At 42.8% G+C, this 24,856-nt stretch overlaps 1 protein-coding gene across 1 annotated transcript in view; it reads left to right on the top strand.

Moving 5' to 3' along the window:
• The first annotated feature begins 12,096 nt into the window (after positions 1 to 12,096).
• pclob (piccolo presynaptic cytomatrix protein b) overlaps positions 12,097 to 24,856 on the top strand; it is a 30,434-nt gene continuing 17,674 nt past the window's right edge. Inside the window, exons 1-7 of the mRNA XM_041038195.1 lie at positions 12,097 to 15,975; positions 17,236 to 18,637; positions 19,115 to 19,924; positions 20,042 to 20,682; positions 20,900 to 21,165; positions 21,554 to 22,364; positions 22,752 to 23,802. Coding sequence (XP_040894129.1) covers positions 12,097 to 15,975; positions 17,236 to 18,637; positions 19,115 to 19,924; positions 20,042 to 20,682; positions 20,900 to 21,165; positions 21,554 to 22,364; positions 22,752 to 23,802 — 8,860 coding nt within the window. The remainder of the gene's footprint in view (positions 15,976 to 17,235; positions 18,638 to 19,114; positions 19,925 to 20,041; positions 20,683 to 20,899; positions 21,166 to 21,553; positions 22,365 to 22,751; positions 23,803 to 24,856) is intronic.

Here is a 24,856-nt window from a genome sequence, read left to right as displayed (position 1 = left end):
AAAGCTCCATCAGTGCCCTCCAAGGCACCAGCAGACTCCCAAGGTGCTCCAAAAGCTGAGCAGTCCATCTGTCCACTCTGTAAGGTTGAACTCAATGTGGGCTCCAAAGATCCTCCCAATTACAACACTTGCACAGAATGCAAGACGACAGTCTGCAAGCAATGTGGATTTAATCCAATGCCAAATGAGGCAGAGGTAAATCACCATCACACAACTGCCTTTGCTTTAATTTGACTTACTTTTGTTTTAAATAGGAAGTAAAGAAAGCATTTATTTGTTGTTTGAGTTAAATATACATTTTATTTGTCCATCATGTTTATGGGCCTAGTAGTGGCAATTTATGAATTGATATGATATTTTAATTGTGTTTGATTATCAATAGGGTGGCAAAGTTTAAATAGCTAACACTAATCTTGATGTTGATAACTTTAAACACATTTTAACTGTTTAAACAAGGCGTTTTAATTCAATTCCAGACAGTTTTCGCCACTGAAAAATAACTCCTTGACATACAATGGTTTACTGAACTCATTGTTTATGCAGTGGGCTTATTATGTCCAGCCTGTCTATGAATATAAATAGCAGACCCACATTAATAAAAAAAAAAAATCACAAGACTTTGTCCTAACAATAGGCAAATATTATATTTTATATAAACTAATGATCCAGAAATGAGATGAGAATACACTCAAAATTGTATGTGAGGAAATCACAGTAAAATACTTGGATCATGGTTTGTCTATCAAAACACTGTGTTGTCGCTTATTTTTCAACAATGTTTTTGTCCATTGCACCTCTTTCCAGGTAAAGGAATGGCTTTGTCTGAACTGCCAGATGCAGAGGGCCCTTGGAGCATCCGAACTCACTGGACCCCCTGTGGCTAAACCACAGCCCCCCACTAGCAAGGTTTTTACACCTCCTGTCTCTGAACAGAAGGGTGTGCCAACATTAGTCCATAAGGAGAAAACTACAGAATCAACAGCAGTCCAAAAAGAGGTCACTCAAGCAACTCCACACAAAAAGGACACTCCCAAAGCTGAGGCTCCACAGCCAACTGCAGCCCAGACAACAGACACATCACAACAAGGTTCTGTTCAAAAGGTGCAGGTGATTTCAGCTACACAACAAGGACAGGCCCAGGGTGTAGCTGGTCCAAAGCAGCCTGTTGGAAAACCCCCACAAACTACAAAGCCAGAGGTCAAGGCAGGTCTTGCAAAACAAGAAGTTGTGAAACCACCACAGCAGCCCTCAAAGTCTACGCCCCCTCCTGCCAAATCTGCACCACCACCAGCCCAGCCTACTAAACAGGAGTCAGGAGGCTTCTTTGGCTTTGGTGGCCCTAAAACACAACCTGCTGCTGCGAAGCCTGCTGAGTCAGTCACTGGGAAGATGTTTGGCTTTGGTTCATCCATCTTCAGCTCTGCATCTACATTGATAACTTCAGCTGTTCAGGAGGAACCTAAAACTACACCACCTACTCCACGCAAGATGTCCATTACAGCCCATGTCTCTCCTAAAACTACACCTCCGGTTTCTCCTAAGATACCCCCTGCGAAGGAGACCAAAGTGCCTGCTACTCAGAAATCAGAGTCACTTCAACAGGCCAAGCCTGCTCCATCAGCACAGGCTAAAGTAGAGAAAGCTCCACTAGAGCCTTCAAAATCAACAGAGGTGACCCAAGTTGTTCCTAAAGCAGATCTGTCCACCTGTCCACTCTGTAAGGTCGAACTCAACATAGGCTCCAAGGATCCTCCCAATTACAACACCTGCACCGAATGCAAGAATACTGTGTGCAACCTCTGTGGATTTAACCCCATGCCTCATACAGCAGTGGTAAGTACCATAAATACTTCAAAAGTGTCATTTTCACATGCCTTATATTATGCATAATGTTTCAGGAAAATTTTGAACATATTTGGGATCAGTAAATCCAAATTTTGCTGTTGGTACATGGTTTTCTTTCATGCAAGAAGTACAGTTGTTTGACCTACGATAACCAATGCCACATGGGTATCTGAGCGTATGAATGACATTAGTATTACGATTTATGAACATTTATTTGATAGTTCTTACTCATTCAAAAGTAATATTTCTTATATTGTCAAGTTACAACTGTACTTGTTATTGTTCTAGCTGTTTATTATTAATACTTGCGCAGTCAGGCACAAGGTCTTTTGGATGGAGGTGTACAAGCTACACAATTGATTTTAGTACTTTTTTTGTCTTTTTACTTGTCTTTTTACTTTGTGGGGTATTCTTCTGCAGTATAAAGGGTGGAAAACTGAGAGATTGGCTGCCACAGAGCCTTTTATTCCTGTTGAAAACACAAATTATAACAGGCTAAATTTTGCTCTGTTGTTGATTTGATTTTCTTGACAAATGAATTACAATAGTGGTGGAATAACAGATGAAGGTGCCTCAGCAGAAAAAAATAAAGACAGAGCTTGCTTGAATTGGTTTTCAGGCTGTGACACTGAACAGTGGTCAGTGTGCATTTAATTAATGTAATCTATTTGAATTATTAACCTACTTTGAGAGATCTCAGATCAAATTAAAAATATACTATAATGCAGGCTACGTGGTGGCTGACTGTGGTGGCTAGTTCTCCACTCGAGTGGCCTGAGTTATTACATAACAGCTCATGAGAAGAGTGCTCTCGCAGACCAGCAGCACTGAAAATGTATTAAAGTGATTGAGGGTTGTGCAACAGCATTAGTGGGATGGGATCTGCTGCCATGACAGACCAGGGACCAGGGAATCTCCAGTCCCCGTGAGAGATCTGAGATGGCAAAGCCCTGTGATATGCCAATAAGCAGAGGTGAAACGGATTAAGTCCAACACAACATGGTGCAGTACATCAGAGCAGGAGACATTTCCTTTCAAGCCATCTGCTATTTCACAGATCAGTAGCTCCATGTAATTCAACAATTTCCCCTTTATTTTATTTGGGTAGTAGGAAATACACGTGTACCTGCTATGTGACCCACACATGCAGGCCATTGTTGAGTGCAAGGCTGTGTACCCTTTCCCTCTTTGAGATCCTGTGTTAGATGCACTAATACTCCCCTCCCCACATCCCATTATTTTTGGCTGAACAGCTCACATTTCCCTCTGGGGTTGGTTTTCTGGCAAACAGTTTTAACAGTTATTACCTTAAATAATTTGTTTTGTTTTTTTCGTCAGAGCCGTCTACAATAATTTGGTGAAAATATTTAAAGCTTTTAATCCTCCTCTCATAGTTATTCCAATAGTCCGTTTAAGCATACAGTTTAAGTGTTTAAGAGTTCAAATGATACAACACTGTGCTGCCAGTGTTTCAAACGTGAGAATAATTCAATGATGTGGAATGTCAGACAACAGTGTAAGTCCTTTTACCGTAGGGTTTCGATTAAGGTCATCTTTGATGGTAATGCTTTCATAATGTGAGACCCTATTAAACAGGAGAAACCTTTGGTTACATTAAATCAGAAAAATATGTAACAGATGCGTTTATCAAAATAATGTGGCCGTTTAGTATTTGTTGCTGAGAGTTAAGTCCTGCTTTCTAGGAAAGAGAAAGTATTTGTGGTTGACAGTTGTTTATATGACAATGGGGACATAGTTTTACATTCTGTTGTCGGCCAGTAAATAGCAAAACTCACCTCTGTAGTGATTCACCAAGAGTGAGCATTATGTTTTTCCTAATTTCTTTTTTTCAGCCTTCAGTTTGGTTTCCCAACACTTATGTAATTGACACTTCTCACATTTTTTTGTGGACACCAGAGAGGGGAAAGAGCCTGAGGGTAGAGGTTTGATGGGGGAAGGGTTAAGCATGGATGATTGCTGCTGTGCATACGACATAGATTCATTCTTCATAATAGCCGAGGAAAACAGAAATAGCTTGGCCTTAACACACTAGATAGGATGAGACCCCATAATTATTTCTGTCCTACAACATTCTTTATCCAGAGGAGCTGTGCCTGCCAGTTCTCTATCATGAATGTGTGTGGCTTTTCAGTGGAAGGACAGAAATGCCTCCTTTTAAAATATGAAAAGGACTTGTAAGGTTTGACAGAAGAGGAGACCACTTTAGGCAAAACGAGTGCTAGTAGCAAATCTATCCATTTTTCCTTTTGCCTGTTCTGCTTCAGCTGATGCCATCAAAAGCCTGGGAGTGACTGTTGTCTGATAAGTAGGACACACGTGTTTTGTGCTTTGCCAGCTAAAGGTTTGTGTGTGATAGCTGAGACAGTATGAATGATATTTCCTCAGTAATTTTTTGACTTTTTTTTTCCTAGTACAAAGCTGTCTTCTTAAGTCTCTCTTCCTTAGATTTTGACTTAAAATATTCGTTTATTATAAGCTCCTCTGGAGGAATTATGCCTACCAATCAAAGGTTAAAAAAAAAACAGCTGACAAACAAGCTTCCACGAGAGACTGATTCATGAAAAGATGCATGAACGTCTGGCGCACAAGCTCAGCTGAGAGTATCCTCAAACCTGCAATGTATCACTTCTGAAGACTTTTAATCAGCCCTAAAGTTTTCCCATTCTTTACACATACTAGGCTTATGTGTAAGAAGTTTTCTGCTGTAGGCCAGGGAAAAACAGACTGTTGGACCATGATAAGGATTACACACCCTTGGTGCACCTAGTGATAGTGTAAAAAATAGTCATTTTGAGGACAGACAAGCACAATCTACCTGCTGCATCCCTACTCTTTTCACAGCCTCTTTTAGAAGGTACAGCGAGACTAACAGTGCTGAAATCAAGTATACTTTAGTCATGCTGCTACATTACTACATTCTTAAAATACTCATACCAGAGTGAACAATGAAATCATTGCTGTATTTATTTTTTTCCACTGCTCTCAGTTCTTTTTCAGAACATATTATATTACTCTATTTACTTTTGACAGGATAGAGTATATTTGATGTGCCATGACATTTGGAAGACCGTGACACTTATCCCTCGAGCTGCGATGATTTCCCTGAATACGAGAAAAGGATCCATGTCGCTGTTTCATACATGCTGTGGCTTTCTGTCAGAGGAGAAGGAATAGAGCCTCCCCTAAGAGGTTCAGCCTTGTTAATGTACCTCCCAGTGTCGTGCATACCCTAGTGTCTTTGCTGTCTTTATGCCACACCCTCTTACTTCTTCTTCTTCCCCAGTCTTTGTCCCATTGCACCGTGTCATCAAACGGAAGTTTGCTGATGCACCATTTGTCAGATTGGAAAAAGCAGGGGGTGTATTTCCTTGTCTTTAGAATAAGGCACCCTGCTTATTACAGATTAGTAGGCCAACATTCTCTATTATCAGAGGGCTTGATTTATCAGGAGTTCTGCTCCGTGGGGGCTGCTGAAAGCCAAGTATATTAGCCGGCTACAGCTTGTGCCAAAGGCATCTGCCAGAAAATCAATAAGAAACTTACCAGCCCCAGTATCAACAGCAGGAAAGCACTGAAGAGAGGCTGAGAAATAGTGATGTAGTCCACAGCACAAAGGCCATCCCTTCATCCTAGCTTTCATAAAATGAAAATTACAGGGCCACTTGGAGACCCAGTGACTGGCGTCTCACAAAAGGATTTGGGTCTGTACAAATAATACAAACTGTAATCACTGGATAGATTTGTTTCTGTGGAAATGTAAGGGTGGCAGGCCTTTACCAATAAGAACAGTTTTGATAGATGTTTTGGCATTTCTGTTTTACATTTGACTTACAATGTCTGTAACCTGTCATACCCAGTGCTGATAGTGAACAAGATTTATTCCACTTGTCAGTTATCCATAATGCATAGTGGAATGTACCAAATCTGTATCTGGGAGATGAATACCAATAAACACGTTTGTGTAATTTGAATGAAAGTAACGAAACAAAATATTAAGGTATCTCAAAAAGCTTGAAGTTAATCTGTGCCTGATGTAGGTTCTTTTCCTAAGCCACTGCATAAATGTAGAATGTTTTCTGCTGTGAATAACGTGAACTGGGCAATTCTTTATGAAGCTTAGCAGATCCAGCCTAATGCAGCACGCCTCTGTGTCAAGAGCATAATTTCCTGACTGCTGTCATTGTGAAGGTCTGGTAATCCAGCTCACAGGCTAATCGTGGGGAGCAGCCTCTCCCACAGCTCTCTGCTTGGGGCTCCTGCTCTTTACTTATAAAACAGATTTAATTAGACAAAAGGCTGATGGCGACTTTCCAAACCCCGTGGCTCTGATGCATGGCTCTGAAACTGCGTGGCTGTGAGGCAGTGACTGGCACTGGAAGAGAATGTGATGGGATTAGGTCTTTTTGATGACTGAGATGTTTTTTATTTATTTATTTATTTAGCAGTTTGGTTCAGAATGAGCAGGTTAAATGGGTTATCAGATACAAGGTTGGTGGACTGGTGGTATGTAAATAAATCTTTGCTAAACCTTCATTTGCATACTACTGTAATTGCAATGCCCATCTGTTCTTCACTTGGGTTGAAAAAGGTCAGTTATCATGCCGAGATTTGGACCTGTGCAATACCAGCACCTGGAGAGGTGTGAGGGGCAGGGCCATATTTGGATTGCAGGAGAGGGAGAATACAGCAGACCAGCAGAAAGACTCAGGAATGCACTGCCATGGCTCAGCCATCTGTGAACACGGCTGTTTGATCCTTCTCTATCAGTCTTTATCAATAGTTCCTTTCAAGTTTGTCCTGTCAAAGGGAATCTGAATTAGAATGCGAAGTACGCCACAGTACCAGGGTTTAATGAATTATGCAAACGTGGTTCATGACAGTCCTGTGGCTTTTTAATGCTCTTTGCATTGTTATTATGTCTTAATTTCAGTGTGCAATTATCTGCAGTGGCTGAAAATGTTACCCGTTTTCGATAAAGGGCTATGATGCAACTGACTGGTGGACTTATAATGATAGGTATCTTAAGAATGTGAAAATCTACTGTAATTATGTTTATACTGATCTAATTGTATAACATTTCTATCTAAAATGGAACAATGACCTGTTAATTTTGTGCTTTTCCATATTTTCACATAGTCCCAAATTATGCTTATGACAGCTCATGATTTTATCTACAAAGAAAGAATCAATTTTTAAAAATCCTTTCCTCCAAAAGGGCAAATTCTTTTACAGGTATAACTCAATTTATTTTATAGCTATAAAGATAGCATCAGGGCATATGAGCTGCCTCTGATAAGCCTAATGTGCTGGCTCTATAAAATGATCAGAAAAGTAGGAAGAGCTGAGGTATGTGATTACTAATTTATCATTTGAATGGCCTCAGTAGTGACATGATTTTGCTGATTAGCCTATGTATGCGACAGGAGCAAGTTCTTGTTAGCCGTGATTACATCCTGCAAGCGTGACAGAGGCGGAGAGAGTGAAATGAAGGCATGTGTGGGAATTATAGCTTTAACAGATGTTTAAGGCAAAATACTGGGGCTTAATAATGAGCTCTTAAGAAGCACTGAGTTATGAGCTACTCTGTGTTCTAGATGAGCAAGGTGCAATGAACAGCAATGTTTAAAGTTTTTACAAAGAAAGATAAATTACCCTCTGTAAGGTTTAGCTTTTATGTGAACCCATATAACTTTGTAACTTCGAAGGTAAACATCAGTGAGGCTTAGCTTTCATCAAATCACATGAGACTGAGGTTTAAATGATTTATTGGTTTACCCGATTATCAGCATCATGCACTATGCTGATGAGGCTTTGTTTGTTACTGTAGGGACAAATAGGATTATCATATTCCTGTCTGAACCACAACTGACTGAACCAAATCATCTCAGTATCAATTAAACTGGATGCATCAGTATCAGTTTTCTACTAAGTCAAGCTATGTTTTGCATTAATTATGACTTCAGAGTGTACATATAATACATTCTTATTTGCTATAACTCTATTGCTCATGAATATTTCTCAGTTTCATCGCTTTACAGCAATGTAGATAATCATGTTTTTCTTGCTGTGTTGCTGCTGTCCACAGTCTCAGGGTAGGATATGAGTATTTATATTTTCAACCATGCTCTCTTTGCAGTAGATTTATGCACACTTTTATTCCCAAATATCTGATTCATGTAAAGCAACTGCACAGCGGGAGGTTATAGACAATAATAATAATAGAACTTACTAGGACAAAACAGTTACAAATTATGTTAAGTGAATATTTCTATTAAATAAATATTTCTAGAATATTTAGTTAAATGTTCCCTGTAGCCTTGTCTTTCTGTTTAGGGCTATGATCACAACAGGTCTTAGCAGTGGGATATATTTTAGGCTTGATTATGGGAACAAAGATGAAAGGTCCAGCACAGCTGGATTGGAAGAGCAGGCCTAAGCCAGGGTATGACAGAGGGCAGATTACATCACTTTCTAAAGCTCAACTCAGCACATGAGCCCATAAAGTTCATGTTATTCATTTACGTCACTGCATCGTGAACATGTGCTAATCTCCAAGACAATGTGTGTGTTTGGAGGCACATCCAGATTCTTCTCGTGTTTATAAAATTCATCAACATTAGTGTGCACATGTGTCGACTGTGGTTACATAATAAAGATGTATTAAAGGCGTATAGGTTATAATACTTTATGAATAAAGCAATTAAAACTGAATGGTGTTTCACAAACAGGATATGTGTGTGGTGTAATCTCCTCCTCTGTCCTGTGTATCTGAACTGCTCTCCCTGGCTCTGCAGAGGCAGGCGCATTGCTGTGATTTGGTCTGCTAGGCTGCTACAGACCCACTGCTCTGTTGACAGCTTATGCCTTTCCTTTCCTCCTTAACTGTTCATTAATGGAGCTTAGATGTGATAAGAAATGTGTCTTCAGAGGATTAAAATTTTAAAGTAACAGCAGTGCTTGTAAAATGTGATTAGCCCTTTTGCAAGGTAAGCATTTTTATTGCTATCTTACAAGTGTCATAAGTTCTAGTGCAATAGCAGAGAGCATGATGACATTAGGGACTGCAAGCTTCTATTGAAAATGTCATTTATGGCTATATTGCTGTGTAAATGCTTTGGTTGTTTGAATTGTCCATCAATGATACCGTGTGGTGAGGACTGAATTTATATTTATATGCTGAATGCTATGGTATTACTCAGCATAAGGGATTGTTGCATAGCAGGTCAAAAATTTCTTTAGTAGCTGAAAATGGAAAAATTATTAGTTATTATCCACAGCAGTGTACATCAATACCTTGTTGCTTTAGTATATATGATATTATGTAGTTTGTGTCTTGTTGAACTAATATTTCACCTGCATATCATTTAAACTTCCACGTTACAGTCTAAGACCAAAATGTGGCCCCACATAATTGGAGCCTTTTCTCACTCACTAATTCAATAACAAGCATTTAATACTAACTCTATACACTAGACAACAATTATAAGTTTAATGTTTTTGTTGCGTGTTTGCATATGCAGTATTTGTAAAAACTATTGTTTTTTTGTCTTTCAATTAAAAACAAACCAACAAATTTCATACAATTGCTACTTGTGGAGGATTACAACAGTACAAACTAAGCAGAATATGTACTTGCTCTATTTATTTATTTTTTAGAGCGTACATCAAGGATATTTCCATTCATTGCAAATGCATTTTACTGTTGGATTTGGCAGAAAAAGGCTCTGCTTTGGTGAAGTAATAAACAAAACAACAAAACTTCTGCAGGGAGAACAAATCTACGCTTAACAAACATACCAGAACATTATAGTTAAGTCAACAATACCGAAAACCTAGCATATGTGGAGGACGTTGTTTTAGTGGTGGAGGGAGCTGCAGCACAAAATCATAAGTATATCAGCTTACTAAGAGTGGAAAGTAGCAGGACACAAAAGCCACAGCTGTGCTGTTCACCCGTATGAATATGCTTATATGTTACTAGTTAGCTGGTTGCCAAGCAGCTGATGCTTAAGCCATTGATGATAACGCATGCTGATGCTAAAGCAAGTGTGACTTGAGTGCTCTGCAATGCTAACGCAACGTTTCAGTTATGTTGCAGAGCAAATAAATTCCTCCAATATGGGCCATAATTAGTCTGGTCACATTTGCTGTAAGTTGAAAGATGTCAAAAGGTCAAAAATAGCTAAATTGGCCTTGAAGATGTTTTGTGTTAATCTTGGTATAGTGTTTCCTAATCATATGGTATGTTTATTTGTTTAATTACAGAAGGAATGGCTGTGTCTGAACTGCCAGACTCAAAGGGCTTTGCTGGGACAGCTGGGAGACTCAGGAAAAATGCCCCTGCCTTCACCTGTACCTGCCAAGCCAGAGGCCCAGGCAGCACCTTCAACCAAAAAGGCAGAGCCCGAAACTGCCCCAACAAAGGCAGAGCCTGCACCTGCAACCACAAAATCACAACCCACACCTGCCCCCATCAAGGCAGTACCAACCGTTCCAACCCCAAAGATGGAGCCTACATCTGTCAATTTAGAAACCAAGCCTACAGCAACTTCCACACAAGTCAAGCTCAAGACCACACCCATGCCCACAACAGCAAAAGTTTTACCTATTATAGAAGAAAAACAGCCCCAAACAGCAGCCACAGTAGAACCCACTATACCATCTACAGCCCCTGTCCAAAAGTCAGTCATACCACCAAAGGCTGAAGTGCCAAACACAGATGTTCCCAAAATTTTAACAGTGGAAACCACAGAGGAGGCCTTGAAAATGGAGCTCAGTGTGACAGAAAGTCCCATAGCTGAAGAGTCTAAACCTGACCTTCCAAAAGTCAAACTAGAAGCAGGTGTAGCTGCAGCCTCCTCTTTCCCAGTGACAGAGGCTATAGTTGTGCCACCCTCCCCCGTTGCTGCAGAAAATGCTCTGGCTGGAGTTGTTCCACAGCCTGAAACGAAGCCAGAATTGTCTGCTCCAGAGACAATTATTAAGGAAGTACAGCCTGATGATCATATCAAACTGACAGAACCAACACAATCTTTACCACAAGCTGAGGTGCAACCTAAGACACAAGAGACACAGTTGGTATTGGGTGTAGAACCAGTGATAGAAACAGACAAGGAAGTGGCTGATAAGTTGATTGAAAAGATTACTGACGTCACCTCAGCTCCAGAGACACAACCACTTTCTACAAAGAGCATCATCATAAAAGTAAGAATGGGTCCTCTTTATAAAAAATAATAATTGTATTGACAAATATTCACATTAACATGCTAAAATCAAAACTGATAGAATTAAAAATGAGTGTTGGTTTTGAAACATGTAGGCATCTAATTCCTAGCTGTGTTGACATTGATGTTTGGCTACAAATTAAGTGTAGTCTATGTCATATCTGTGTTAACAGTATGGAAGACTCGTGTTGAAATAAATGGCATTGAGTGCTTCATCAAATGCAAACGTGAAGAATTTAAAGTTATGATATATTTTAGTCAACTATCACACAGCATTGAATTTCAGATTTTTATTAGTCACTTTCGTTTACTCATTTGTTAGTTACTTTGTCCCTCATTTTTCACATTATGATGACATTAGTGTGGTAACACCAAAAACTAGAGTTTTTGGTGTTTACTGGCAAATTAATATGCCTCTTACAGGCACTGATACCTCCAGTGAAGTTTTTCTGTTTACTGTTGTCAAACAGTAAACCATCCATGGCACCAATTTACTCAGTCCATTCAGTTCAGCTTAAATGTGTCTTCTGCAATATGGTAACCACTGTTTCCTTATATTAATAAGACTTAGATGAATGATGTGTATTCCAACTCCATCACATCATTTTCAGAATTGTCCTTCATAACATGCTATAGTTGCGAGTAAAAACAAGATATCTAGTATTGTTAGTGCCAGAAAGTCTGGTTCTTGCTGCGAGAAAATGTATTTACTGTATTTACTGTTATCTGTTTTTTTCCTCCACATTTTTAGGACCAAGATAAAATTGAAACAGAGCCAATGAAAGAAAGAAGGGTTTCCCTACCTTCTGAGCAGATTTTCCCTACGCCAGCTACTAAGCTTAAATCCAAAGAAGAGGAAGATCAACCTCAGATTTTACCTATATCACAGGAATTTAAGGATGAATTGGTGGCTAGTGATACAAAGAAAGATGATATAAGTACAGAACCATTCATACCAGTAAAGGAGGAAGTCAAAGCTGAGAGAAGGCGCCTAAGTTTCCAAGCAATGAACGAGAGCAGTGAAAGTGAGCTCACGCCATCACCCTCACCTAAAGTCCAGAGGAGAAGGCTGGAGGTGACAAATATTTCATCCAGCAGTGAGGATATCAAAACTGAAAGTGCTGACTCCTCTGTTGAGGATGAAGAGTTCATCCGCAAGCAGATAATGGGTATGGGTGATGAAGAAGAAATGTCTCTTTCAGAAGATGAGAAAGAAAAGAATTTGGCAAATGAGGAAGCTGTCAAGGAGGCTGGGCTTGATAATGCTTTGGTGACAGCCAAATCACTGTCTGGAAAAGGTAGCACAGATAATGAAGACAGCCCAGCCTGGAAAAAAGACCTCCCAAAAACTGACACTGCAACTACTCAAGATGTTTCTGAAACAATGCCCAGCACTACTTTCAGAAAAGCCATTCCAGTCACAAGACAGAGACAAAGCACTGATGAAGAAGTAGAGAGCATCACAGAATCCCTGTCTAAGGGATCATCTAGTGTTCAGGCATCTAGCTTCACTCCAGGATCTTCACCTACGTCAGCCTCATCTCTGGAGGAGGACAGTGATAGCAGCCCCAGTCACAGGAAAGTCAGTGGGGACAAACAGCATCGCAAAGGTAAGCACAGGCAGCCAACCCAGCCGCTCCCAACTATTGAAGACTCCTCTGAGGAAGAGAAGATGAGGGAGGAAGAGAAGCCTAGGAAAGACAAAGATGAACCTAGGGATCTTGGCCAATCATTATCTCCAGCAGAAGATGCTTCCTCTACAGAGGATCTAAGAGAGGTTACTGTAATGGATGAAAGCAATAGAACATCTGGCTCTGAGTACTCTGCTAGTATAGAATCAGAACCAGAGGCTAGGCGAGCTGTACAGAGAGGACGTAAGCCTTCACCAACAGTGATACCATACACTCCTACTGATCCATTTAAAGAGAAGGATACTGTGACAAAATCATTGAAGAGTGCCGAAGAAGCATATGAGGAAATTATTCAGAAGACAAAAGCTATTCCAGGGGAGAGTCCTCCTGATATTGAACCTCTCTATGGAGGAATGGCAATTGAGGACTATCTTTACGAATCCTTAGTTGAGGAGCCTGAAATTAAGATGAGTGATCCTCAAGAGGAGGAACCCAAGCAGGATACTGGCTCTGAATCTTATAAAAAACTCAGGTCACCAGAGGAGGTTTATGAGGAGATGATGCAGAAAAAGAGAGAACTGATGATGATAGAGCAAGAGTTTCAGCAGGCCCAGACTGCCATGGTATCTTCCTCACCGGGGGCTTCAGACACTGGATCTCCAGCAGTTGCTGAGACCTGTGTGGTTACTATACCCACGGAGGAGACATTGCCCACTGGGCAAATTAATATGCCTCTTACAGGCACTGATACCTCCAGTGAAGTACCAGTAAAGAAAAAGAAACGGCCAGCTCCACCACGTCCCTCTGAACCCCCTAAGCGCCCTGAGGTGACTGTTGTGCCCAGCACTCCCAGTGGATCTATAAGTTTTGTTAGGCCTATGGTTCCTCAAGATCCTGCACTCAGAAAAGCACTGTTCCCCATACCAGATCTCAAAATTACCCAGTGTTCATCCGGGGAGGAAGAGGATGACAGTCTTGCAGATGAGTATGGTGTTGGTATTTCCTCTGACATCACCCCCAGTGATGACTCTGAGACTAAAGAAGATGCATCCATAAGTCCACCTTTGTCTGACACCACTGAGATTGAGCCCATCTGTGTGGTCTGTGAAATTCCAGAGCCAAAACCTATTCCAACTCCAATATCAGCCCCAGAACTCACCACTACACCTTCCCCTGTATCACCAGTGTCACCTCCAACTTCACCGGCCACTCCAGATTCCAGTCTGGCTTCTAATGCTACATCTTCATCCTCGTTCCAGGCTCAAACACCTCTTTCACCAGATTCAACTCCACTGTCTACACCAACACCTCCAGCTTCATTTGTAACCCAATCACCCCCAGAGGTGACGCCACCATCACCTGCCACAGTTGCAACAGTATGGTCTAGTGCAGGCTTAGTCTCTCGTCCCACTCCAACCACAGTTATAGTTACAATACCAGATGTGGTTTCTGATCCATCCAAAGCCCAAACAACTGCAGTAGCTCAAGTGGAGCCTTTTAGAGCTGAATCCCCAACTCAAGCCCTAGTTGAGATGTCTGCTGTGCCTGTTGTGGTCCAAATGCCAGACTTGGTTTCATCTCCCTCTCGGGTGTCTCCTGAGTCTCCAGCTGTTATACAGGTTTCAGCACCAAGTCCAGCACCTGCTGTTGTCTCAGCTCAACCTACATCCCTAGTTACAGCCACACCGGTTGCAGTTTCCACTCCAGCTTCAGCTCATGTGGTTTCTGCTTCTGTCACTGTGGCCCAGTCATGCCATGGCCCAGTCATAGTGCAAATGCCCGACCTGGTTTCAACTACATCTCCAATCTCTGCACAAACCCCACGTCCAGTCTCAGCACTTGTAACAAGCCCAGCTCAAGCCCAAGCCAAAGTGGTACACTCAGTCCCCGTTCAACCAGCCGTCCCATCAGTGAGCCCAGTGATAGTCCCAGCTCAGGCTCAAATGGCCCAGGTGCCTGCACCAGCCCCAGCATCAACTACTATAATCAAAAAGAAGGTCCCACCCCCTCCTCCACCTCGGTCTACTTCAGTGTCATTACCTGAACCTAAAACAGAGCTGCCACTTGTAAGGACTGTTCAGCATGTCACCCCTACTATGACCACTACCATAGCTATGGGAACCACAGTAGCAGGCCAGCCAATGCAGTCTGTAGTTGTGGATATACAGCCAAGAATGGAAGACACACCAGATAGTGTGGCTGTACCTCATATAGTGACCCCAACCAGACAAGGACATGTAGTCATCATAGTGCCCAGTGGGGAAAATATATCTTTGCTTGGACGAACCCCACAAGATATAGCTGCCACAGGGCCAATAGCTTCCACTGCTTCACTGCCACAAAGTACTCATATAGCCACACATCCTGCTTCAGATATACCCAGCGCCGATACACTGTTACAATACACTAAGGTGTCGGCAGTGACAGTAGCTTCAGCTCCACCGCTTCCGCCTAAACCTATGGCAGGGACAAAAGCTGTAGACACAGTTGAAATATCTGTAGCAGATACACCTCCACCGCCTCCTACTACATTACTCAAGTCAACTGTTTATCCAAAGCCACCAGTTCCCTCTGCAGTAACAACCGCTGCAGAAACAATAGCTCAAGTTTCTGTTACAACTGGCCCTAGTCAAACCACCAAGCCTCCTCCACCCATACCACCTAAGCCTATTTCAATTCCAAGTGGACTGGTTTTCAGTCACAAGCCAGGAGAGAGTGTCAAGCCACCTCCTCCTCCTGTGGCCCCTAAAGCTGCAACACTACCCAGGACCAAAGAACCTCCAAATGCTCTGTCACTTAGCCTGACACGTCCTGTGGAGTCTAAGTTGGGTGCGACATCACCTAAGTCACCTTTGTCTCCCAGACATGCCAAATGTTTGCAAACCTATGTGGTGATAACTCTTCCATCTGAACCCGGCTCACCAACAGAGGGTATAACAGTCCAGGCACCAGTAAGACGAGGGTCCATCCCATCTACAAAAGTGTCAGGGGTACGGACCACACCTTCAGAGCAGAAAACACCCACTGAGGCATTCTCAGCACAGGCCACAGTGAGGAGAGCCTCTGTCCCCACTGTAAGGCATCCACCTCCAATACCTGTACCTCCAACTGTGGCAGTAGAGCAAGTCACACCATCTGAGGTAGTGGCTGCTCAAGTGCAAACCAGGAGAGACTCTGTGTCTTCTGTAGTGCAACCACCACCATCTGTGGCTGATGTCATCACAGTGTCATCAGGTCAGGACACATCCATTCAGGTACACATTGTACCTCCTCCAATTAAGAAGCCATATGTGAAACAGCAACAACAATCTATTACTCAACCGCCGCCACCACCTACAACAATATCTGAGGTCGCCACAGTTACAGCACAGTCTATACCATTCGTTGCTCATCATCCAAATATAACAACAGAGGTCAAAGCAGCTCCACCAGAGATTTCAACTGAAGCACTAATTACTCAGGCTCCAATCCCATCTGTACCCGTTCAGCCACAGTCACTGGCAGAAGTTGTTGTTGTACCACTGCAGCCTGTAGTACCTTCAGATGCACCAGTTCTCCAAGACAGACCAACTGCAGTCCCCTCACCGGTTCTTTATCCACAAGTTGCAACTCCAATACAAATGTTACAGAAAGAACAGGATATGCCTACTGATGTCATTGTCACAGAGGCAGTTGTAAGAACATTGATACCAGGAGTGAGTCAGCAAATTCCTGTTGAAGAGCAGCACATAGTAGTTGAAGCAGCGACTCTCTCTACAGAGCACAAATTCCCAACAGATATTCACATTCAACCACATCTTGTAGCCGAAATGATAACCCTCCCTAAAAACTCTGAATTACCTCCTGAGGTTATCACAGCTGACACTGCTGTTACAATACCAACAACAGCATCTCCAGTACCACATGCTCTACCTGTAGCACCTGAAGTTACCCCAACACCTGAATTAGCTAAGTTGGTGCCACTAACTGCAGTTGATAAGATGGTAACTCCTACAGTTGCTGAAGTAACACAATCACCTCTTGTGACAGAAGCTCAACAAATGGCTGTGCGGCCAGAAGTACCTCCTGTTACTTATATACCACAGGTCTATGGAGCAATTACATCTTCAGTCATTTCACATACAGCGCCACCAGTTGAGGTCATAGCATTGCAGCCTGAACGTGAGACACCCACAGAGATCATAACAAGGAATATCGATGTAAGCAGAGCTTCAGTACCATCATCAGATATGCAGCCTCAGGGAGTGGCTGGGATGCCAGTTGGAGTTATTACAACAGAGGAAACCACAAGTAGGAGGAGGACATCTATATCGTCCATAGTACAGCCACCATACACAACAAGTGACATATTTACCTATCCCACAGAGTATGAAACTCCAACACAAGTGGTTACAACTGAGACCTTTGCTGCCACCAGGAGAGAATCCATAACCATGCAGCAGCCATTACCATTGGCACAGGTAGTAAACATGCCAGCTGAAAGAGATCTTCCTGTTGATGGTTATGGTGTTCAGGTTCCATACAGGAGAGGATCTATTCCTTCAACAGAACAACCAACACAGATGCTAACTTATTCATCGGAATATGATCAGCCTCTGGAGATAATAACCACTGAGGCATACACCAGGAGAACCTCAATGCCCACTGCACAGGACATTCCACAGGGTGTGTCTGTCGCTCCAGTCACCATCACTAAAATTCAGCAAGAGTCTATTGAGAGCCAAGAGATTCGGGGACCAGAAAAGGTAGTCTCCAGTATGAGTCACATGTATGCCTCTTCAATTTCCACCTCGGGTCAACCTCCTGAAAGCCTGCCTAGCCTGGTCACTCAGGTGGTCACCACTGAGGTCCAGAGGACCACTGTTTCTGTTGTCCATGAAAGACTTCCACAGGTCCCTGCACCCAGTGTAGAAATCACTGTACAACCAGACGTAGCGAAAGTCCAACCTCTGCCAAAACAGAATGGGAAGATAATATACCCTGGCGATGTTATCGATTTACGTACTATGAAGGTTGGCGTAAGGATGACTGAACAAGGCATGGACCTGACACCACCTGAGTCATGTCGACAGTCTTTTTCAAGTGACTCTAGTGGGCGACAAATCACAGCAGTGCAGCCTGAGATAGTAAATCTTAGTGCAGAAATCACTCCTGCAACCACACTGTCTGTTGTCACTGACAGCATCACAATAGTAACATGCACAGCCACCATTGCCTCATACAACAACACACCTGCAGAGAAACCACTTGATTTGCAGGGTCCTGTTACATCATTACCTCTGCCTCTCACCACATGCAAACCATTTGAACCACTAGCACAGATTGTTTACAGACCTGTGAACTCTAAGCCCGTAGTCAGTGCTGTAGCATCCACAGCTCAAGACATACCCATTAATCTTTCCTTTGGAGCTCTCGTTTCCTCAGGAGTAAAACAACCAATGACTTTGGCCCCAGCTGCTATCAGCAACGGAGGTCCTGTCCTTTCCCTAGAACCCACAGGAGCCATGGATTTGTCAAACTACAGACCAGTGAGAGCTATGGTAGCTTTGTCTGGCACAAGCCCAGGAGTGGTGACCACTGTTGTAGAGGATGACGGGACTCCAGTTGACCTTACGGCTGGTAGGAGGAGTGTATGCTGTGATGTCATTTACAAGCTACCATTTACAGGAAGCTGTAGAACACAGCCCCCTGTTACAACCCAGCCTGACAACCGTTTTGGCTACAGAGATGACCACTATCAATATGATAATGCTGGAATTTACGGTATCAAAGGCATGAATGGTATAAAAGCATCAATATCTGAGACCAACCTGACAGAGGCTGGACTTTCCTCCTATGATCCAAAGAATGACTATGACTATCTCAGTGGATCTACAGATGGCGCTATAGACCTCACTGCAGCCAAACTTTCTGCTGGTGAGTATGGGACTGTTTCTGTATGTTTGCAGGTTTTTGACTGCTGTTCACTTTATGTGCTTTTTGGGCTTGCATTTAAACTTATTTACAAAGTGCCTTTATTCTTGTATTGTTACAGTTCAGCACTTTGTTTACTGAAGATACATGTGGTTGTTTTTCCCTTAAATTCATGCTTTCCTTAACTGTTTTGATTTACTTTTCCATTTAATATGCATGTTTTTATTAAATATTAACACCTGCTTGTTTTTGTTTTGTTTTTTTCTTTTGTCTTGATACAGATGCATGTGTGTGCCTGCGTGTGCTCCCTCAGTATTTTGGTTTTGCATCTTGCTAGCCAAAATGACTACAGATATGCATGTGCAATCGGACTCTTTTAAAGTTGCATGACCTTCACCTTATATACAGTGCAGTATTTTTTTTCTGAAACAAAAATTATTTGATAGAGTAAAATTTATATCTCTGAACTTATTATGGCAGGTAAACCACTAGACTACACTAGCAAAGCTACTGGAGTCTACCCTGGGATGACTACTGCTCCATACTCCCAGGTCCCTGCAGCTGGATTTGGTGTAAATAGTGTTCTAAGAACCTCAGATGGAATAGTTTACTCCTCTGTTGCTGCTCCAGTTCCATCTACATATGCAATTACAACTCAACCAGGCTCCATCTTTAGCACTACCTTAACACCTACATCAACAGTCCAGAACCAGTCATTGCCGCACCCATATGGCTTCATTCCCACTACAGACCCAGGACAGATGATTCATTTTGACACAGGGCTACCTAAGGAGCTTCTACCCACAGCTTTGGCTGACATCATAACAGGCTATCCAGACATGTACTCAGACACCACCCTGGAAGCAATTGCTGCCTCTCTCGATGCCTTGGCTTCTTCTCCAATATTCCCTGGCTTAGACAACACCAAGATGGCTCAGTATCAGATGGAGAGGGAGTTTCTAGAGCTAGAGAAGCTTAAGCAGCTATGTCTCGCTGAGGAGCTGGAGTGGGAGAGACAAGAGATCCAGCGTTACCGTGAACAGGAGCAGCTTATGGTCCAGAGAGAGCTTGAGGAGCTTCAGGCTCTGAAACAGCAGCTTCTCCTGCAGCAAGAAGAGGAGCACCATGCCCACATGGTGGCACAGCAGGAGACCTACGCCCAACAGAAAGAGCAGCTCCAGCAAATCCAACAACTTCAACTGCAACTCCAACGCCAGCTAGATGAGCACTATGGTACCACTGGTACCACAGGAAACCTCCTAGATGCAAAATATGCAGGGGTAGGGGACAGTGGCCAGTACTGGCCTGTCAAAGATGAGTCTACAACTCCATCTATTGGGACACAGTTAGAGGAAAGTCAGGACCAGCTTAATTTAGTAAAGAAGCTTCAAGCTGATCAGGACACAGGGAAAAAAATAATTGATAGTGGAGTCCAGACAGATGATGAAGACTCAGCAGAGAAGCAGCATGTAGGAAGGAGGAAGAAGAATAAGAGAAATGTTGATAGCTCAGCTCAGACTGATGATGAGGACCAAGATGAATGGGATGCACCCACCAAAGCTCGACGACGCTCTCGAAAACATAGCAGTGATGGGAAACATGGCTCCAAGGTCTCTAGTATCGCTATCCAGACAGTAGCAGAGATATCTGTCCAGACAGACCACTCTGGAACTATCAAACGACCCAATGTCCAGATGGACACTAAGGTGGAAATCATCAAACATATCTCAGCTCCAGAGAACTCTCAGAGAGGTGGCAGTCTGAGTTGTCAAACAGATTCAGATAGAAGGCACACACCTGTTGAGGTGGGCTACAGCACACACCTAACGGCAGATACCCCCTCTAAGTCTAAAGTCTTCTATACTCCAGTCTCCCCACTGTCCCCAGAAAAGTCAGTTGGAGGGCAGAGAATGCTGACTGCTGACCCAACCAGATTTTCCTCTGGCCCTCGGATATTAAAGGCTGGTCAGAAGTCTCTATCTGATCCAAAATCCCTTAGTCCTACCACAGAAGACAGGATGGGTGGATACTATGCAGACAGCTATTCTGTAAGTCACAACAGAATATAAATGGAAAAATAAGAAATGTCTTATCATTGATAATGATAATTACTGTGCTGATTGTTTCAGAATGATGATAATGCTTTAAATACAAAACATGATAATGAAGTATCCAATGATGCACAGTGCATTGCAATTTAAATTAATTCTGAAGTGTTTTAATCATCAATGATGGGCAAATTTATTATTTGTTTTTGTGTTCTAGGGCCGAGGCTCTCCCTCTGGCACAGGCAAGAAGGTAAAACGAACACTACCAGACCCCCCTCCTGAGGATGATTCTTTGACAGGACGGTCAGGCTACAGTACCAACTCTGCTCGTCGCCGTCTTGCCCGCAGTACAACAATGGCTCGGGCAAAGATCCTGCAAGACATTGACAAGGAGCTTGATCTGGTGGAAAGAGAATCTTCTAAACTTCGCAAGAAACAAGCTGAGCTAGATGAAGAGGAAAAGGAGATTGATGCCAAGCTACGGTGAGATGCTACAGATTTGGCTTCAAAACACTTTAGAATAGAGGCTTACATTTTTGTTCAGACCCTGTGACAGTAATTCATTAACAAACAATGTTAGTAACCAGTTAATATGCTGTAAATAGATTACAACCAATATCACTGCATTCGTCCCTCTCATGCAATCATTATTCCTAATTCATCTGCATGATTCCCCTCTTACCTTGATAGCTTATGGGCTAAAAGGCTGCCTTGACATCACTCAGTGAGACCTCTCCACACTCACACATAGTGAAAGGTACTAATGTGTGAGAACCCGGAATATCATTTGGCTCTTTGGTTGTAATGTTAAAATAATATTTAGTGCTTAAATTATAAAACAATATCTACTTTTTTCACTATATCACTATAGGTATCTGGAGATGGGTATCAATCGCCGTAAGGAGGCCTTGCTGAAGGAGAGAGAGAAGAGAGAGAGGGCCTATCTCCAGGGGGTGGCAGAGGAAAGAGATTACATGTCAGACAGTGAGGTTAGCAACATCAGAGAGGCTAGGGGTGATGGCCTGGAGAGGCCACGGACGGCTCCCCAATCAGAGTTTGACCAGTTCATCCCCCCACAGACAGAAGCTGATTCCCAGTACAACACACTAACTAGTCCCTATTCTCACTATGCCCAGTATGTCCCCCAGACCCAAACCACCAGCCACTATACCCAACAGAACCTGTATCAGCAGCAGTCCCTTTACCACCAACAGGTGTCTCCTTACCCAACTCTATCCCTCTCCCATACCCAGGCTCAGCCCAGCAGCTACCAACATGCTCTGCTCTTGCAGCAGGGAAAGCAGCGACAAACCACCCTGTCTGATCTAGAGCCTAAGATCACCACCAACTATGAAGTGATTCGCAACCAGCCTCTGCTTATTGTACCAACCTCCACAGAAAGTGGCTATGGAGTGGCTCACATGGGGGGCAAGTATGGCAACTTGGACTTAAGGCTAGGGCTAGAGGAGAGGAGTATGGCCTCCAGTCCAATGTCTAGTATTTCTGCTGATTCCTTCTATGCTGATATTGACCACCACAATGCCCGGAACTACGTACTGATAGAGGACATAGGGGAGCTCACCAAGGCCTCAACAGGGCTGGGCAACACCGGCTTGGGTTCTGGATTCAACCTGCCTGATAAGGAGTTGTCCAAGGCAGACAGACTACTTAGGGCAGCAGAAGTCAGGCGCACAGCAGAGGTAAATACACCTGTTACATCTCTATTTCTATACTTCTCATCACTTAATGTATACATGTATATTTTTTTGTTTGTTTTTAAGGATGCATTTTGACTGAGGATACAAAATTTCAAACCATTGTTATTCCTATGATACATTTTAAAGCCTGTTCAGAATGCAGCAAAATAAATCTTTAGCTGTTGGGCTGATGCTACACATCCAAACAAATGTAGACACAGTTGATCCATCTGGTCACTTCTGTGCATCATTGTTCTCTTATTTTAGAGGTATATGCAACACACATAAAATACACTTGTTATTAGTGTGACTTTGATTTACATTACTGTTAAGGAAACACTAAACGTCTTGCATATTATTTTTCCCATTTAGGTGACAGATTTTTTAGGCTCATCTCGGCTTCAAGGTTATGGTAAAGGAGAAGATGACACTATGGAAGAGCCTTATGAGCTGAAACTATTGAAGCAGCAGATCAAGCAGGAGTTCAGACGAGGAACTGAGGGGCTAGAACACTTAGCAGGTCTGGGCCTTCCCCAGTATCTCCCTAGTGATAGCAGTTTTCGCCATTTTCCTAAAGGAGAAAAATATAGCATTGGCAGGCTTACTCTTGAAAAGCAGGCTGCAAAGCAACTTCCGGCAGCTGTGCTTTACCAGAAACAAATGAAGAACAAAAAGGCCCTAATAGACCCTAAGGCCATTACTAAATTTTCCCCAATTCAGGAGAGTAGGGACCTGGAGCCTGACTTTGGCAGCTATATGGGATCTGGGGCCTCCTCCGTGACCAATCTGGCTGCGAGGGCCAGGTTGCTTCAGGATGAGATTACATTTGGGCTTAGAAAGAACTTGTCTGAGCAGCAAAAATATTTGGGCTCCTCCCTGGGGGCCAACCTAGCTGGTTCTCTTAATCTTGGGCAGTCCCTTGGATTGGGATCCACTATCAGGGCCACTGCCCAGGATGATGGCACCTACCCAAGTGGCACTCGTTCCCGACCTTCATCACGCCCCTCCTCCCGCCCCTCTTCTGTTTATGGCTTGGATCTATCTATCAAACGGGACCTATCCAGCTCCTCACTCAGACTTAAAACAGAGGGAGAGGTCCTGGATGCAGCATTTGCCCCTGGGGTGGCCAGAGCAAAGCCCACTAGTTTACCTATTAGCCAAAGCCGGGGCCGTATCCCCATTGTGGCTCAGAACTCTGAGGAAGAGAGCCCTCTGAGCCCAGTGGGGCAGCCTATGGGCATGGCTAGAGCGTCAGCTGGACCTCTCCCTCCCATATCTGCTGACTCCAGGGACCAATTTGGGTCTAGCCATTCCCTGCCAGAGGTACAGCAACATATGAGGGAGGAATCTCGGACGCGTGGCTATGATCGAGACATTGCATTCATCATGGATGACTTGCAAGGTGCCATGTCTGACAGCGAAGGTAAATGGAGCCTCAGACTGTTGCAGCAACTCGACTGTGTGGACCTGCTTGTCATGCATGCTAATGCTGAGTGGTCGTACTGACTTTGTGCATTAACTGGTTCCTTCTCAATCATCAGTGCTCCATATAATACTTGTTGGTTCTTCGTTACTATATTTCCCTCTGTCATGGTAAATGTCACAATGTTTGCATGCTATTTCCTTTCTTTTGAATATCTTACTAACCGATACATAACACTCTCGGCCTGGGTTTATGTATGCTACTAATCAGCTCTATCCTTGTTGTTCTGTGATTTCGTCTGCATGCTTTGTCTTTTTATTTTGCAGTGGCTTTACTCCTTCACAGTTAAATGAGCATCTTTAATCTTAAAACACAGCAGTAAGAGAATTGCTATGCACATAATTTATGAGCTTGAACTTATTCATACATGTTGTCCACATTACAGCTGCCTTACTCTCAATGAGAGTCCAGAATTTATTGAAAATCTCAGCAATACATATTTTATCCTAAACAGAGTATGTAGACCGGGTACATTAACTGAATACATGGCAGATATAACACAGTTACCGAGAATTTACTCCCGTGTAAATATTTAAGTTATGATTGGTTGTGCCATACAATGGCAGATAGGAGTGGTTTTTCAGAAACTTACAGGCAGGGCTAGAATGGCAGAGTATATTTTTCATCTTTAAAAGTGAGATACAGGCATAAGTGAGAGATTAATATTTTTTTAGTGAGCTTTGTGTTTTGAAAAAGGACTAAATTTTGTAATGTGTCATTGTTAGACAACAAAAACAATAGAACAATGTAATATTCGTTTTCTCATATGTGCAGTGCCTCATAAACAGAAATCACATAAACATGACCTATACATACATAGAATGTACATAATCTGGAAGCTGTCTTAGCTGCAGAAACCTGGGATACGGGACCTTTACATGAAAGTATGACAAGGAGTGTGTAGGGATTCTCTCTTTCTTTTTTCCAGCTCTCACCCACCAGTCTGCAGAGCAAAATAGTATCTTTGGGAGAAGTAGGTCAATGCCTCTGAAAG

The sequence above is a fragment of the Toxotes jaculatrix genome, chromosome 5, assembly GCF_017976425.1.
Source record: "Toxotes jaculatrix isolate fToxJac2 chromosome 5, fToxJac2.pri, whole genome shotgun sequence".
NCBI lineage: Eukaryota > Metazoa > Chordata > Actinopteri > Toxotidae > Toxotes > Toxotes jaculatrix.
The sequence above is the reverse complement of the archived record's forward strand: the minus strand, read 5'-3'. Positions and strand labels throughout refer to the sequence as shown.